This window comes from Camelus dromedarius, chromosome 35 (assembly GCF_036321535.1).
Source record: "Camelus dromedarius isolate mCamDro1 chromosome 35, mCamDro1.pat, whole genome shotgun sequence".
Taxonomy (NCBI): Eukaryota; Metazoa; Chordata; class Mammalia; order Artiodactyla; family Camelidae; genus Camelus; species Camelus dromedarius.
The window spans coordinates 13,219,952-13,235,306 of NC_087470.1; the positions used below are offsets into that span (position 1 = coordinate 13,219,952).

The 15,355-nt window shown below is 51.5% G+C and overlaps 1 protein-coding gene across 1 annotated transcript in view; it reads left to right on the forward strand.

Annotated features, from left to right (window-relative positions):
- The window catches only part of VOPP1 (VOPP1 WW domain binding protein), a 93,951-nt gene that overhangs the window by 62,279 nt on the left and 16,317 nt on the right, over positions 1–15,355 (forward strand). The window contains exons 3-4 of the mRNA XM_031445015.2: positions 9,178–9,255; positions 13,411–13,547. Coding sequence (XP_031300875.1) covers positions 9,178–9,255; positions 13,411–13,547 — 215 coding nt within the window. The remainder of the gene's footprint in view (positions 1–9,177; positions 9,256–13,410; positions 13,548–15,355) is intronic.

Genomic DNA, 15,355 nt, shown 5'->3' on the forward strand with positions numbered 1-15,355 from the left:
TCTGCGACCTGGCTCGTGCCTGAGTTGCGTGGAGGACCTTTAACAGCATCTCAGTCCATGTCTGGTAAGATAGGGAATTCCGGGCTAAACAAACAGGCCGGCTAGGCCGCTTCGTGACTGGCCAACAGCTGGACCCGCGCAAGTAGGATTAATGAGAAACCAGCACGGCAGGAAGGTCTTGAATGGGATTCGCCGTCGGCTCCGTTGTCAGTATGTTTTCAGGTTGTACGGAGAAAATGTCTTACATCTAATCTCTTTTTTCCTTTTCCGTTTTCTTTCCTTCTTTCCCTCCCTCCCTCTCTTCCTTTCATCCTCCGTCTTTTAAAAATGAACACGCAAGCCACATACCGGAACATTCACTCCTGCTGTCTTTGTGTCCAGGCCGTGAGCTGATGTGGTTGGCTGACACGTAGGACAGCTAAGCAGAAGACACCTCGTGGGGGCCTGGGCCACATGCCCGGGTTGGGATCCAGGAAATGCCCAATGCACCCAGCCCCTCCTCCCTCCCCGCTTGCAGAGTCCTCCCTCCCAGTCTGCACCGCTGGCTGCGTCCCCTCTGACAGTCCATGCAGCTCGGCCAGGACTCCATTCGTGGGGTAGCCTCCTCTCTCTCTTCCATTGATCTTCCTCCAGACTGCCTGTGGGAATTTGGGGCGACCTCGGAGTCTGGCTTACGGCTTCAGGGTGTGAAGGAGTCCACTTTGTGTCCCGACCCAAGCCCCATTCTCCTCCTTGCCGTGGGGTGGCTGGACACTGCCACGCTGCCACCTGCCGTGGGGTCACTGCAGACGGGTGTGCTCGGCACTGCTGGATCCCAACAAAGCTTGACTCACATCCTTCATTTTAAGCGGCAGAAAATGACAAGGAGTAGTGAACGCCTGGAGTGGCACCGTGAGGCTTCAGAAGCTCCTGACTGGCTGGCGTAATGGGCCAGATTTCATGCATTTAATTTTTACTGTGGATAACTGTAGGATGCTATATTTAGGTCCCGAAGCCCTGCTGTACCGGCGCAGGATGGGAAGACAGAATTTACTGCGAGAGCCTGGCAAGTTGCCGTTGACAGAGAGTTCGCTATGACTCAGCTGTCTGTGGTTGCTGAGGATGTTAGCACCGTGTGAGGCTGCAGGCAGAGAGCGGAGGCATCCTTCCTGATGTTGGGGAGCCAGGGTGGTACCCAAATGGGGCGTGCTTTTCCTGGAGAAGAGAGACCGGGAAACCATGAGAACCACCCCCTCCAGGAGTTGAAGGGCTGGCTCGTGCTGTAACGGCCCCGTGAGGCGGGAATGGCGTGGGGCGGGGGGAGCAGACGTGGACTGTGCGCGAGGAAGGATGCCCGTGGCCGTGGAAGGTGTGGGCGGCCCCAGGCGGGGAGGGACGTGGCCGGGGTGGCTTCCTCCGTACGGGTGAGGAGGGGCGGAACCCGTCAGGCCCTTACGGGGAGACCTGCCAAGGGCGCTGTGTGGGCCCGGGGTCCAGGCGACCTCTGTTCCACCCTTCGGAGTTTTCACCTCCCCTTTGGGGTTTTCTCTCATCTTGCGGGGCTGTGTTTAGTTTAGGAGCCCAGTTTCTCACAGGTTAATGGCAGGTCTCAGATAACGGTGCACGTGCTTCCTGATGCTAACTCAGGAAGCCTTCTTCAAGCATCTGCCGTGTGCTTCGCCCTGCGGGAAAATGCATGTGACAATGAAAGCTCTGTAAGAAGCAGGTCCGGGTGTCAGGACCCACATGGTCGGGGAGGAGGGTGTAGCTCAGGGGTAGAGCGTGTGCTTAGCAGGCACGAGGTCCTGGGTTCAATCCCCGGTACCTCCACTAAAAAAATAAATAAATCAAACTACGCCCCCCCCCAAAATAAAACTTAAAAAATCCATACAGTATATAATTGAGAAGACCAGACCAGCTGTCAAACTAAGAAACTTTGGACTACACAGGGGGAAAAATGTCCCAGCAGCTACTTAGAAGAGAGAATGCTCTGCTGAGAGCTAGCCCAGCAGGTCGGGGGAGGATTGGCCCGTGCGTGAAGTGGGGTTGATGGAATTTCCTTAAAACCCTCAAGCTTTCCTGTTTCAGCCATGCTCTGTTCTTTACCACCAAAAATGTTTCATCCGCCACGAACTCCATCCTCCACCCTGAAGACCTGACTCATATTTTAGGTGCTTTGCTAGATGCCGAGATAATTTTTCATGAAATCAGTTTAAATATAAATTACCACTTTACACCACATGAAAAAAAATCTACTTACCAACATTTCGCCATTTTTCTTTTTTTTTTTTTTTGGTATATATATGTATTTATTGAGGTATAGGCAGTTTACAATGTTGTGTCAATTTCTGGTGCACAGCACAGTGCCTCAGTCATACATGAATACACATACGTTCATTTTCATATTCTTTTTCACCATAAGTTACTACAAGATTGACTATAGTTCCCTGTGCTCCACAGTATGAACTTGTTGTTTATTTTGTATGTATCAGTCATTATCTGCAAATCTCAAACTCCCAATTTATCCCTTCCCACCCCCTTCACCCTTGGTAACCATAAGTTTGCTTTCTATGCCTGTGAGTCTGTTCCTGTTTTGTAAATAAGTTCATTTGTCTTTTTTTTTTAGATTCCACATAGGAGTGATATCATTTGGTATTCTTCTTTCTCTTTCTGGCTTATTTCACTTAGAATGACAATCTCCAGGGACATCCATGTTGCTGCAAATGGCGTTGTTTTATTCTTTTTTATGGTTGAGTAGTATTCCATTGTATAAATATACCACAGCTTCTTTATCCGGTCATCTGTTGATGGACATTTAGGTTGTTTCCATGTCTTGGCTATTGTAAATAGTGCTGCTGTGAACATTGGGGTGCAGATGTCTTTTTGAATTAAGGTTCCCTCCAGGTATATGCCTAGGAGTGGGATTGCTGGATCATAGGGTGAGTCTATTTTTAGTTTTTTGAGGCGCTTCAGACTATTTTCCATAATGGCTGCACCAAACTGCATTCCCACCAGCAGTGTAGGAGGGTTCCCTTTTCTCCACAGCCTCTCCAGCATTTGTCACTCATGAACTGTTGAATGATGGCCATTCTGACTGGTGTGAGGTGACACCTCATTGTAGTTTTGATTTGCGTTTCTCTGATAATCAGTGATATTAAGCATTTCTTCATGTGTCTGTTGACCATTCATGTGTCTTCATTGGAGAAATGCTTGTTTAGGTCTTCTGCCCATTTTTGATTGGGTTGTTTGTTCTGTCACTGTTAAGCTGTATGAGCTGTTTACATATTCTGGAAAGTAAGCCCTTGTCAGTCTCAGCTTTTGCAAACATTTTCTCCCATTCCGTAGGTTGTCTTTTTGTTTTCCTTTGCTGTGCAAAAGGCCACTTTTCTTTAACAGAAAGACTTTGTCCGTTTATTAATGTTGGACCCTCCCTGACCTGATACGCTGTCTTTCTCTGTGCTTGAGATTTATGCGACTCAGAGGCTAAGAATAAATGTATCTGGTGGTCAGACCACACCTCCCCTCCTGGACAGTGCTAAGCATGTCATGTGCTCACTCCTTAGGCTCCTGAAACTCCCTAAGGGACCTCTTGTCATCTGTGCCTTTAATCCCTGCTACGATGAATTTCTAACTCCTGACAGATACACTTCCAGACATGGCCGTCCCCAGAACCACATCACCTGTTGTTTCCTCGGGGGAGAACCCGCACACCCTGACTTTATCTCTGTGATGTTCTTCCTTATAAATTCACACCTGCTCAGACCATCCCATCCTCTGATCTTACCAGAAATTTATGTTTGGATCCCGGAATACAGTGGCAAATACCTGGTTAACAGGGAGCAGTTCCAGGGGCCCCGTTCTGCTAATGCACGTGCTCTGTTCACCCTTCCGAAGCCGCTGTGTGTGTTTCAGAGCCCTAGACCTCTAGTTGGATGTGTTGGGAGTTGGTTTAGTTAAAATCAATGTCAGTTGCAGCCTGACATCTGGCGCACAGAGCAGCGCGAAGAGGAAGATTGCTTCCTGCTGTCTCCACCCGGACTCGTCCAGCCCGCAGCACAGCGAGGGTCGTGGGCTTAGTCAGGCTTCCACTGTCCTTTGGGACATCAGAGCCACTTCAGGGCTTGAGCACTGGGGCCGGGGACCTGGTGTGTCCCATGATGAGTTATTTATTCGCTGGACTGCCCACTCACATTGGCTGCTTTTGCTTAAGCTCGGTGTTCACACTTAACTCTCTTTTTATAGTTGCAGCTGTTAGGAATGTCAGCAGGCGGTGCTCTTAGGGCCCCAGTTTGCCAGCAGGTTCATGGGGAGAAGGCAGCAGAGAGAAAGCGGGTGACGGTGACACCCCACGGGTCGGAGCCGGGCTCCTTCAAGTGGCTCGCTCTCCCCAGCATCCGCGCCGGGAGCCGGGCCAGGACCACAGATGACGCAGATGACCACAGTGCTGGGAGCGAACGCGTCTGCAGCTAAACAAAAGAGCGTAAAAGGCAGTCTATTTTGAGGGGAAGAAAAGGACGTAATCTGTTGACAATGCGTATTTCTGCTGGCCTTACAAATTTCGATCCCAAAAGGTGAGACTGAGGTGGAGTGCTTCGATGTTGAATCTTGTCAACAGAGGCATTTGAATGAGGAACTCACAGTCAGTACACTTCTAGTGTTTGCTCTCAGGCTGAGGTGTGTGTGTAATTTGAGACAGGAGGCGCTAAGGATGTTTAAAAGCTCGTAGCAGTTCTGGTCTCGTGTGCTTCCTCTATCATGAGAATAGGATGCTGAGGGGCTTCCTTGTAAATGCGACACTGAAAGGGAGGCATTTAAATTTAAGCACATTGAGCTCTTGAAAGACGACCCACTCACTAAATGTTATCCCCACCTGCTTTCCTCTTCTGTACTAAGATCCCAGTTGCCGGACTGGGATGGGCTCCAGGAACCCTTCAGCCCTGCTGTGCCCGAGCCAGGAAGCTCTGGGTATAGTCGGGGTCGGGGCTGACCCTCCAGGAAACATCGCAGTGACAAAAGGCGTAGGACAATGGGAGAGAAGCTGAGCTGACTGGGAGGATCGCAGTCCCGTTTCTCCAAAGCTGCAGGTGTCTGCCATCTGTGTTCTCCGTCCTCTGCAGCCGCCTCCTGCCCTCATTCACAGGCTGTTCATAGGAGGCATATGAGCAGGGGCACTCCCACCGGAGAGGGTCTTCGAGATGTGACAGCAACGTGAATCCCGTGCAGAGACCAAGCAACACTCAGGGGTTGGAGAACTCAGGTTTATTACACCAGCAGGCCCAGAGGAGTTAACACTCCAAGCTCTGGACCCCGTCTGTAGGTTTACACAAGCTTTTATAGGGTTTTAGGTTTTGATTCAGTTTGCACCATGTGCAAATGAGGGGTGAGAAACGGAGCAATCAGGAGCGAGCTTTTGGGACCCAATGGAATTTTAGGGGTAAATGCAAATGAGGTGTTAGAAATGGACCAATCAGGAGTGAGCTTTTGGGAACCCGTGGAATCTTAGGGGTAAGTTTCGTTTTCCTAGAAGCAAGCTGTTTTACAGAAGCGCAAAAGCAGGAAGGCAGTGGCCCTGCCTGCGAGGTCTTGCTGGTCCCTTTGTGGGTTTTGCCCCTTCAGGGAGGGTTACACCTTCTAGAATTTGATCGTTGAAGGACATTTAGCAGAATTAGGAGCAAAGATGCAGTAGGTCATCGGACCCAGTGTCACCCAGACAGAAATCACAGGGGGCCAGAAAGAACCCTTAGCTCAGCACTGTTGACAGCAAGAAGTGCCCTGCTAGCTAGTCAGGGGACGGGGACCTGCAGCTGCCCGGAACCCACCAGGAGGACGAAGCCCACGCAGACACAACAGAAACTTGAGCCTGTCCGCGTCTGACCCAGGGCTTCCACAGCGCTAGCTTTGGAGGAATGTGTTTATCTGTGTGGCTGCATGTGTGACCCAAACCTAAGTTCCACAAAACACGAGTTACGTTTGGTGCCCTCTGATTTGTTAAAAGTGATCTTTAAGCGGGGAGGGTACAGCTCAAGTGTTAGAGTGCATGCTTAGCATGCATGAGGTCCTGGGTTCGATCCCCAGTGCCTCCTCTAAAAAATAAATAAATTACCTATGTGCCTCCCCCCACCAAAATAAAATAATTAAATAGAATAAAAAATAAAGCTAATTTGTAAAAAAAAAAAAAAGTATGAAAAAAAGTGGTCTTTACCTTCGTAAAACGCTTGTCACACCCCAATAACATGATGTCACAACCCAGTAGTGGGTCACAGTGGTTGAAAACTCTGTTCTGTCGTATGATTTTGTGGGAAATTTGATCTTTCTTTCCAAATCAACACCATGCTTTTAGCCAGTGTCGCATCTTAATGTCTTTCTGTCTTTATGATATTTTCTACTGATTTGTAGCGAGTTCTTGACATGCAGTGTAGCAGGTGGCTGGGGCGATTTGCAGTTCCAGGTTAAACCAAGGACCCCTTCGGGCGTTGTTAGAGCGGTTGCCGAACTTCTCTCTGTGGCTGTATCGTTTGCCCAAGGGTCGTCTGGTTCCTTCACGTCGCCTGTTCCCACAGTGCTGCCGAACCTCCGTCTTTCCTCCTGCTTCCTCTGGGCGTGGTCTGCCCTCTGGGAAACTGTGAACGTCACCTTCCCTTCTACACCTCCCTACTTCTTTCAGTCTCTTACACATCCCTCCACATCCCTGCTTCTCCTGGTCCTTCCTGGTTGGTGCATTCGCATGAACGAAATGGTTGTGGAATCTTACACCGTCACCGTTCACGAACACAGTCACAGCGCACCATCGCCGTGATGGCTTTTGTAAGAAGCGGGGACGAGGAGGACTAGGAGAGTTAAGTGAGATCGGAGAAGGCGGCCCTTTGGTGATGAAAAACGCAGTGTTGCCGAAGGCGCAGGATCTCCGCCAAGTGCCTCCCTGAGATGTTGGCCAGCTCCACCCTTGGCTTCAGCAGACGGTGACCTGGGCTGGGTGGAGGTGTGACATCCCTCGTGCCCTGGTTCCTGAGCTGCTTTCAGACATGGGAGTGACAGTATTTACGTCGTGTGACCTGGCATCCAGGTTGTTAAGCTGTGCCCAAAGCCTGTAAGCTGTGTTCTTATTTGTATTAAAATCCTATTGCTGAGTGATGAACCATACAGACTTACCAGATTGAAGTCTCACATATTTATTATCTTAGGAATCCTGTGGGTCACAAACCGGGCAGAGCATTGATGGGTCCCTTTGCTCCTGGGGTCACAAAGCTGAAACCAAGAGGCTGGCGGGGGTGTGCCCTCTTCTGGGGCTCAGGGTCCTCTTGGACACTCATCCAGGTTGCTGGCAGGATTCACTGCCTCGCGGTTGTAGGACTGACGCCCCAGTCTCCTTGCTGGCAGGCTGCGGTTTGCACCCACTCTCGGAGACCACCCTGAGCCCCCGCCACACGGCTCCCTGCAGCTGCTTCCTCAGAGCCAGCAGTCTTGCACAATGGTTCACCTTGGGTCCATGGGGGTGGCCGTCTCACCCTGTTCGCAGGACCCTCCACACTCCAGGGGAGGAGGTCACGCAGGCCATCTCCACTAGGGGGGCAAGGGTCTTGAGGCCCTCTTTGAATTCTGCCTTCCATAAGGTCACATTTATCATGAGTCTAGCGTGATTGCTAAGGACTTTTTGCAAATTCATGATCGGAAACAGTCCCATCTCTTTTTTGTGTACAATTAATTGAACTCCACGTTGGCTAAAACTGAGAAGTCCTTGGTCTCCCTCGAATGCGGCCCCCGCTCCGTCCACGCACACACCAAGGGTTCGCTGTGGGTGATGCTGTGTGCGCGGTGCTGGCAGGTGGTACCCTGGGCCCCCGACCCAGTTCCTGTTTTTCTTGCTTATTGTTTATACCCCTCTTCTAGAAAGAAGGCTCCTCTGTGGCAGGGACGTCTGTCTGGATGTTCTTTGCTCCACCCCTGGGACCCACCACAGGCCAAGTCCCTAGTAGCCTTGGTGGCTTTTTGTTGGATGCATAGGTTATGAGAACCCATAGCATTTTCTTAAAAAAAATTTTTTTGGGGGGAGGGGAGGCAATTAGGTTTATTTATTTACTTATGTTTAGAGCAGCTGCTGGGGATTGAACCCAGGACCTTATGCATGTTAAGCACATGATCTACCACTGAGCTACACCCTGCCCCGTCTCCATAGCATTTTAAGCACACATTTCGGCGCTCTGCCAGTTGCTGGTTGGTTAAAGCAAGTTAACCAGGTTAGCTTATGTCACAGCTCATAGGAGCATCTCATTAGAATCGGCAGTTTCTAACTAGTTCGTGGACTCTGGGGAGAGTGGGCTGAAATGTCCCATTATGTGGAGAACGGGGTGTGTGTTGTGTGTATGTGATGGTGGTGGTTCACTGGTGGGGGGACCCTCTCAGCTCAGTTTGTCCTTGAAATGACAGAGGACTTAGCAGCGACTGGGTGCTGGGGGTTTAAGCAGCTGGAAAGCTAGCAGGGACCTAGACCCCAATTCCATGATCATATAATATTATTGAAAAACAGCCTCCCCCTGCCCGCAGCCCAGTCCACTGCTACCTGGACTGAAATTCGTTTAGTGGCAGTATGTCTGTAGAAACCGAAGCGCAGGGCCTTTCCCAGGGACCGAGCAGAGGCCTGTCCTTGGGTTGAGCAGGGGGTGCGTTCGAGGGCCCTTCTCGGGGCTCCTCTGGGGGAGACGGACGCTGGACACCACAAGCGCCAGCATCGCGGGGCTGGGAGGCGTGGCAGCCGTCCCCATCGGCACTCCCTGTCAGACTTCAAGCAGGCCCTGAGGGGATCCTGCCCGCCCACCCCTTCTGCTGATGGGGAAACTGAGGCTCCCAGAGGGCGGTTCGCTTGCCAGAAGTCCCGCGGCTGGTAAGTGGTGAGACCGGGCTCAGCCCCTCTGGGTGCGGGCGGGCAGGTTCCACGCCGGTCCTCGGGCCTCCGGCCACGGTGCGTCCGCAGAGGGAAACCGCTGTGATCGGCCCAGGGGATGTGCAGCGATCACAGTGCTTTGAAGGACACCAGCCCTGGCCCTCTCAGCGCCTTCCCTTTGGGCCACCACAGCTCTGCTGGTGCCACCAGACGCAGCGGTGGCAGCTCTGTCCTTCGCGCTGAAGTCCGCCGGGGCCTGCTGGCCGGCCTGGCCCTTGCCTCTGCGGGACACTGACCAGCCTGTGCCCTCTCTCCCACAGATGTCGCCCCTTCGAGGACTGCTGTGGCTCCCGGTGCTGCGTGCGGGCGCTCTCCATCCAGAGGCTCTGGTACTTCTGGTAGGTGGCAGCTCTCCCTGCTCCCGGGTGCCCCCCACCCCAGGGGCCCTGCCCGGGCAGCTTGTCGCGGCCGCAGTGACATCACCCCCACCAAGGGCGCGGTCAAGGACGCAGGGACGTCTGGGCTGGCTTCACAGAGTGTGCCTGTGCTTGGGGAGAAAAGTTCTTCTTTTGGAAACTGGACTGGACAACAGCCTGGTCCTTCAGTGGCTCTGACCCCAACTGTCTTAGAGAATCAGAGAATCAGCGAATGTTGCTTGAGGTTTCTGCCGCCTGGAAATCTTCCTTATGCACGTTGTGTCGGCTAAGTCCCGGCTTCCAAGACTGGCAGCCTGCCTCCCTGTCCATCCTCCGGCTCTGCTGAGGGAGGCTGGGAGAGCTGTCTGGAGTCTATAAGATTGTACCTTGGGAGGGAACGAGTGAGCCAACCTGACAGTGTCCCAGAAGGATGGGCGCAGGGCTTCTGTTAACAAGAGGGACCCCCCCCGGGGCTTGCCATCCTCAAAGGATGCCCGTTTGGAGGTTTGTCTGAGGATTTCTGACTCTGCAGATAAGAGAGAGGCTTCAGATGGTAGAGATGGCAGGAAGGGGGAAGGGGTTTGCCTAAAGCCGAAAAGAGCCTTTCCCGTGCCCTCCAGCCTCTCCTCTGCGCCACCGCAGGGGCCCGGTCATCCAGGCAGACCCCACGCAGGGGTAGGACCCCGCTTCGTGACTTTCAGATTCAGCCGCTGCTGACCTCTCACGACCCCCAGGCCTTTCCCCTCTGACAGCTGTTCTGGTGTTTGACTAGGGGAGCCGGCAGGAGGTGGGGGCTCCACGTGCCACGTTGTCCTCCCCAGGAGAGCCTCCGTTGGTGCTCACCGTCACCACCTCCCTGATGGGACATGGGTCACGGGGGGCCCTGAGCGGTGGCAGGCTGGCGCCGCCTCTTCCCATCTCCCGGTGCTCAGGGCATCAAGCTCTGTGACAGGAGGGTTTTTTAGCCCAAGATCTCTGTGTACATGTCGAGGTGGAGATGACTGGTACCAAAGCAGGGGAGAGGTGGCATTTCAGAGCTTTGCCTGGCTTCACACACGCTTCCCCTTGGGCCTTGGGTTGAAGCAGGCAGGACGGGGCATGAGTCCCGGAAGGGTTCAGCCGGGTTGGTCCGAAGCACCAGCTGAATGATGATAAAGTTGTGGAAATGCTCCTAAAAATGGAAAAAAAACCTGTCACTTCCAAGAGATGCTTTCGCCCCCCTTCCCTCCCTCCCTCCCTCCCTCCCTGACGCCCTGCGTCCTCGCTTTCCTTGTCACCAGAAGCTCGTTCCCTTGTCGCCTCTCAGTTTGTCTCTTAAAATAAAGTTGGCCTCCAACTACTGTTTCAGTCAGGGGTGACTCTGGCGATGACCACCTCCCGCGCCAGGAGCTGGCCTCCTGCGCGTGGCGTCGTCTCGTCTGCTTGCACCGACTTGCTCTCGGGCCGTCCAAGGCGGGAGGTGCACACGGCTTTAATTTTCCTGGGGAAAAATGTATACTTGATTTGATAGTGTGACCAACATTTTGGCTTATCGCACAGCAAAGACCGAGACCTCATCCGGCTCCTGCATGTCCAACCCAGGAAGCCTGGTCTTGTGTTGCTGACAAAGTAGACCTTTATGTCATTCGCCTCCCTGTGCTTTGCGCTCCTGCTCGGATGGATGCGTGGCCTTGGACCAGGGTTGGATGTGAGATTTTCAGGGAGTCCAAATGAAGCTGTTCCCTTTGTGATTCCAGCGTCTGCCCTGCTTTGCCAGCCCCCCGCACGGCCTGGATTCCTCCAGCTCCCCAGGACTGCACGCCTGGCCCCCTCCCCATCTGCAGCCCACAGTGGTCCCCTCTGGGTCCCTCGCCCACCCAGCTCTTCCTGCGGGAGCACCCGCGCATGTCTTTCCACCCAGAAAGCTCCCCTTCCCTGCCCTCCAACGTGTCTCTTTTTTTTTTTTTTTTCCCATCCTCAGCTGTTTCCAAAGCTCAGCTGTTGCTTTGAAGGAAAGGAAGCTTTTCTGATCTTCCTCATTCTGACACGTACCCTTGTTTAAACCTCTTGTTGCCCTGAACGGTACCTTGGCATGATGAAAATTGTCACTTGTGTGTTATGTGTGTTTTACTGCGCGCGCACACACACACACACACACACACACACACACACACACCTGTGTTGCACTCTTGATTTTCTTAGAACTACCCAAGTTGTAAATAAATACTTTTGTTAGTTTGTTGTCTCCGGCCCCCCTCCCCTAACAGAACGCAAGTTCAGTGACAGGACCTCCCTGTCTTACCCCCTGTAATGCGCGCATTGGTGCTGGGAGCATGGCAGGTGCATAAAGTCACTTGTTGAATGAATGTGAATGAAAAGATCAGAAAGCCAGTTTCAGCCCTTTCTTGAATCATTTCCTGTCTGGTGTCTCTGATCTTGGCTCCCGCTCACCGTTCCAAGGTTGTCTGGTAAATGCCGACTGACTGACTATGGGACTTAATACTTAACGTCGTGTGAATGCTCCCAAGGGCTTCACTCTCTGCTCTTTTCTTAAATTTCATTTGTGCGTGGACAGGTGCCTTTGACCATCACGTGGCTGGGTCTGCTGTGTGCTCATCCTCCACAAAAGTGCATGCGTGCGTGTGCATGTGTGTGACGTTCTGGAAGGTTCCAAGAGCCTCGTCATCATGTCAGTTTCAAGATGGACAAGTTTCTTAGTGAAGTTTGTGTGGGACAGACAGCTTGGCCCTTCTCTGGATGAATGACTCCCCCTGTTTCTAGAAAAGCAAGTATAGGCAAATGTGAGCTGGGAAGAAGTGATTCATTCATTCATTCATTCTTCATTGAAAGCCAGTGATGTGACAGTCACCGAGAATCCTTAGATGAGTTGGACAAAGGTCCGGTCCTTAAGGCAGTCAGGTCTGCATTGTTAGACCTTAGGGTCACAGTAGGAGAAGGTGCCCCCTTACGTAGAACTTAAGAATTTTAAATCCTTTTTTTTGTAATTGAGATTTAGTCAGTTTACAATGTTGTGTCAATTCTGGAGCACAGCTCAGTGCTTCAGGCAGACATGAACATACATACATTCATTTTCAGATTCTTTTTCACCACAAATTACTACAAGGTATTGAATATAGTTTCCTGTGCTGTGCAGTATAATCCTGTTTATCTATTAAATCAGCTTTTTTATTGATCGTGAGTGTTTTCTCCTGTAGTTCCTCTGTAATTAAGACGTGCCCTAGAAAGGACACCTCTTACGTGTTCTTTGTGGGTGGCCGTATGACAGTGGGGACACGACTGCTGGGACGGAGCGCCTGCTTACTCTTCTTGCGGTGCAGAAAACTGGGGGAAGCAGACAGCGAGGACCAGCAGCAGTGTCCAAACAGGACTGAGAAGGGACCTCCTGCTTTGACTAAGGTGGAGGTGAGGTCAGAGCCACGGACAGGAAAGTCATTGCCCCAAGCCTTTGAAGCCAGGAGCCATTGGGATGTGCTTGAGACAGAGAGCGCACTTTAGAGAGCTCGGTGGGGGTGGCCGTGGTCCAGGGGCACCCAGAGCTGGGCAGGCCACGTGACACCTCCACCGGGAAATGTCCGCGGGGAGAGGGGCCAGGACAGGGGTTTGGGACCTGCATCTCTAGCCTCAGCCTGAGCTCGGCATGTGCTCTTGAGGTGGGAAGCCCCAGGAAAAGACTGGCAGGACCCCCAGGCAGGGCCACTACTTTCCTGCCAGCGCCATCCGGTTCCCTGGCCCGGGGGCATTATCTCGCTTTTGTGCTTCTGTAAAACAGCTTGTTTCTAGGAAAGCAGAACTCACCTCTAAGATCCTATTGGTTCCCAGAGCTCACTCCTGATTGGTCCACTTCTAACACCTTATTTGCATAAAGCTCACTCCTGATTGGTCCATTTGTAACACCTTATTTGCATGTGATGTTGCCAAATGTTGCAAAGTCTTGACTGGCAGCCTATAAAGGCCTGTGTAAACCTACAGACAGGGTCCAGAGCTTGGAGTGTTAACTCCTCTGGGCCCGCCGGTGTGATAAACCTGAGTTCTCCAACCCCCGAGGGCTGCTTGGTCTCTCGCCCGGACCCAGGCTGCTGTCACCACTGAGCTGTCACTCTGAGCTGTAACGCGCTTTGCTGTGTCATTTCGTCCCAGGTTCCTCCTCATGATGGGCGTGCTCTTCTGCTGCGGAGCCGGCTTCTTCATCCGGAGACGCATGTACCCCCCGCCGCTGATCGAGGAGCCCGCCTTCAACGTGTCCTACACCAGGCAGCCCGCGAGCTCCACTCCAGGTCAGCCACGCCGCCGTCCTTGTCTCTCCTCCCTGCGCTTTCCGTGTCCTTCTGCAAGCCTTTGGAAAGGGCACTGCCACCGAACATGCTCAGAGGGAAGAAAAATCAGGCCGCATGTGTTCACTTAAGTGCTGGTGGTCAGCCCTCCTGTGCGTTTGTGCCGATAAAAAATGCACCGTCTGTTGTTTTGTGTGTCTGTCACCTCATGTAGTCACCTGATTAGTGGTGCGTCTTTATGCAGTTCATAGGTGCACATTATTTGCATTTTCCTTTAAGATTATTTCATGTATATATTATTATGTAGAAACAGTAATGTGCTTGCCTTTCTTAATGCTTCTGGACTAAATATTAATTACGTTTCTAAATGGTGAAATTACGCTTAGATATTCTGTCCTGGCTGATCATTCACCTTCTTTTGTTCTGCTTTTTATTCATTCATTCATTCAGTGTTTATTGTGCTTTGACTGGTATCCTGAGTACTTACAAATAGCGCTGCTACAGACATTTCTGTACAAGTTACATTTGGTCTGTTCGGGGAACATTACCTAAAGTGGTGTCCCAGGGTCAGAAAGAATTTGTGGTTTCTTAATTCGTATAAAACACTGCTTTAACTACCTAAAACTCAAAGGTACTGTGGTGGGTAAATTCGAGTCTCCCTCGGGACGCAGCCCAGTTCCCTAGCTTAACCGTTTTCCCTTTGGGGACTGAGAGGTGCCAGGGGCTCTGGGGGGCTGGGGGGGAGCCCCCGGGGGAGCCCCCTCCGATGTTCAGAGTTGTTACCATCATTTCAGAAGGTGGGAGGAAATGTTTGGAGATGGATAACTTCATGGCATCTATGTGATGATGGCTTCGTGGCGTATATTTAGTCTCTAAACTCATTAACTTTCAGACATTAAATTTCTTCACCTTTTTGTATGTCCGTCACACCTCAGAAAAGGCATTTTCAAAGGAAAAAGAAAAGCAAGCGGCTGAGGGCGGGAAGAGCTCTCTCCTGCTGTTTAGACACAGAGGTGCGGAGATGCGCCTTTGCTGACCTGTGTCTTAACAGCTTTCTTCCACCAAATTCTCCCCGGGTTTTTTTTTTTTTTTTAAAGATGCATCTTTATTATTTTTTAAAACGTTGCTCAAAAATCTGAATGTGTATTTTGCACAACAGTTACAGAGATTGCTGTACCTTAAGCTTTGACTCAAGGTTAGAACCACGTTTCACACATAAGTAGGTTTTTATTCTTTCATATTTGGAAGTATCTGAATTGTGCCCCAGCGTAGGGTAATGTGAAAATTTTCGGTTAAAATGGGAGGTGAAAGCTAGATTTTATCTGGGTTAATCTGAGTTTTCAGTCCTCTTCGACTGTTTTTCCAAGAAGCAGGCAGCAAATCGGAGAAATGGGTAAAAGACTAATGAATTTCCTCTTCCTTTCCGCCTTCATTACATGGATTTCTAGTGTCCCATGTGGTCACAGATGCAAGATGCCATGTGTCCCTGGCCCACAGTGTCAGGTCTGTGGTTCCTTTCCTGGGCCGCACCATTCTGGTTGAATGTCCTCAGCGTCTCAGTGTTTCTGGACAAGGATGCCACGCACCCCCGTCACCCCCTCTCCCTGTCCCCGTCGTCTCCTTTCTGCATCACAGTGCACCACGCCTAACTGGAATCCTCAGCCCCCCTTATAATAAATAGGTCATCCGATCCTACCTAATCTTATTTCAGACTCACCTCACCCCTGATCAATGCCTGCTGAAAGCTTTCCCAGCCACTGGCCTCTGCCAGCCCTTCTCTGTCTCGCATGTTGCCACCAGAAAGTTCTTGG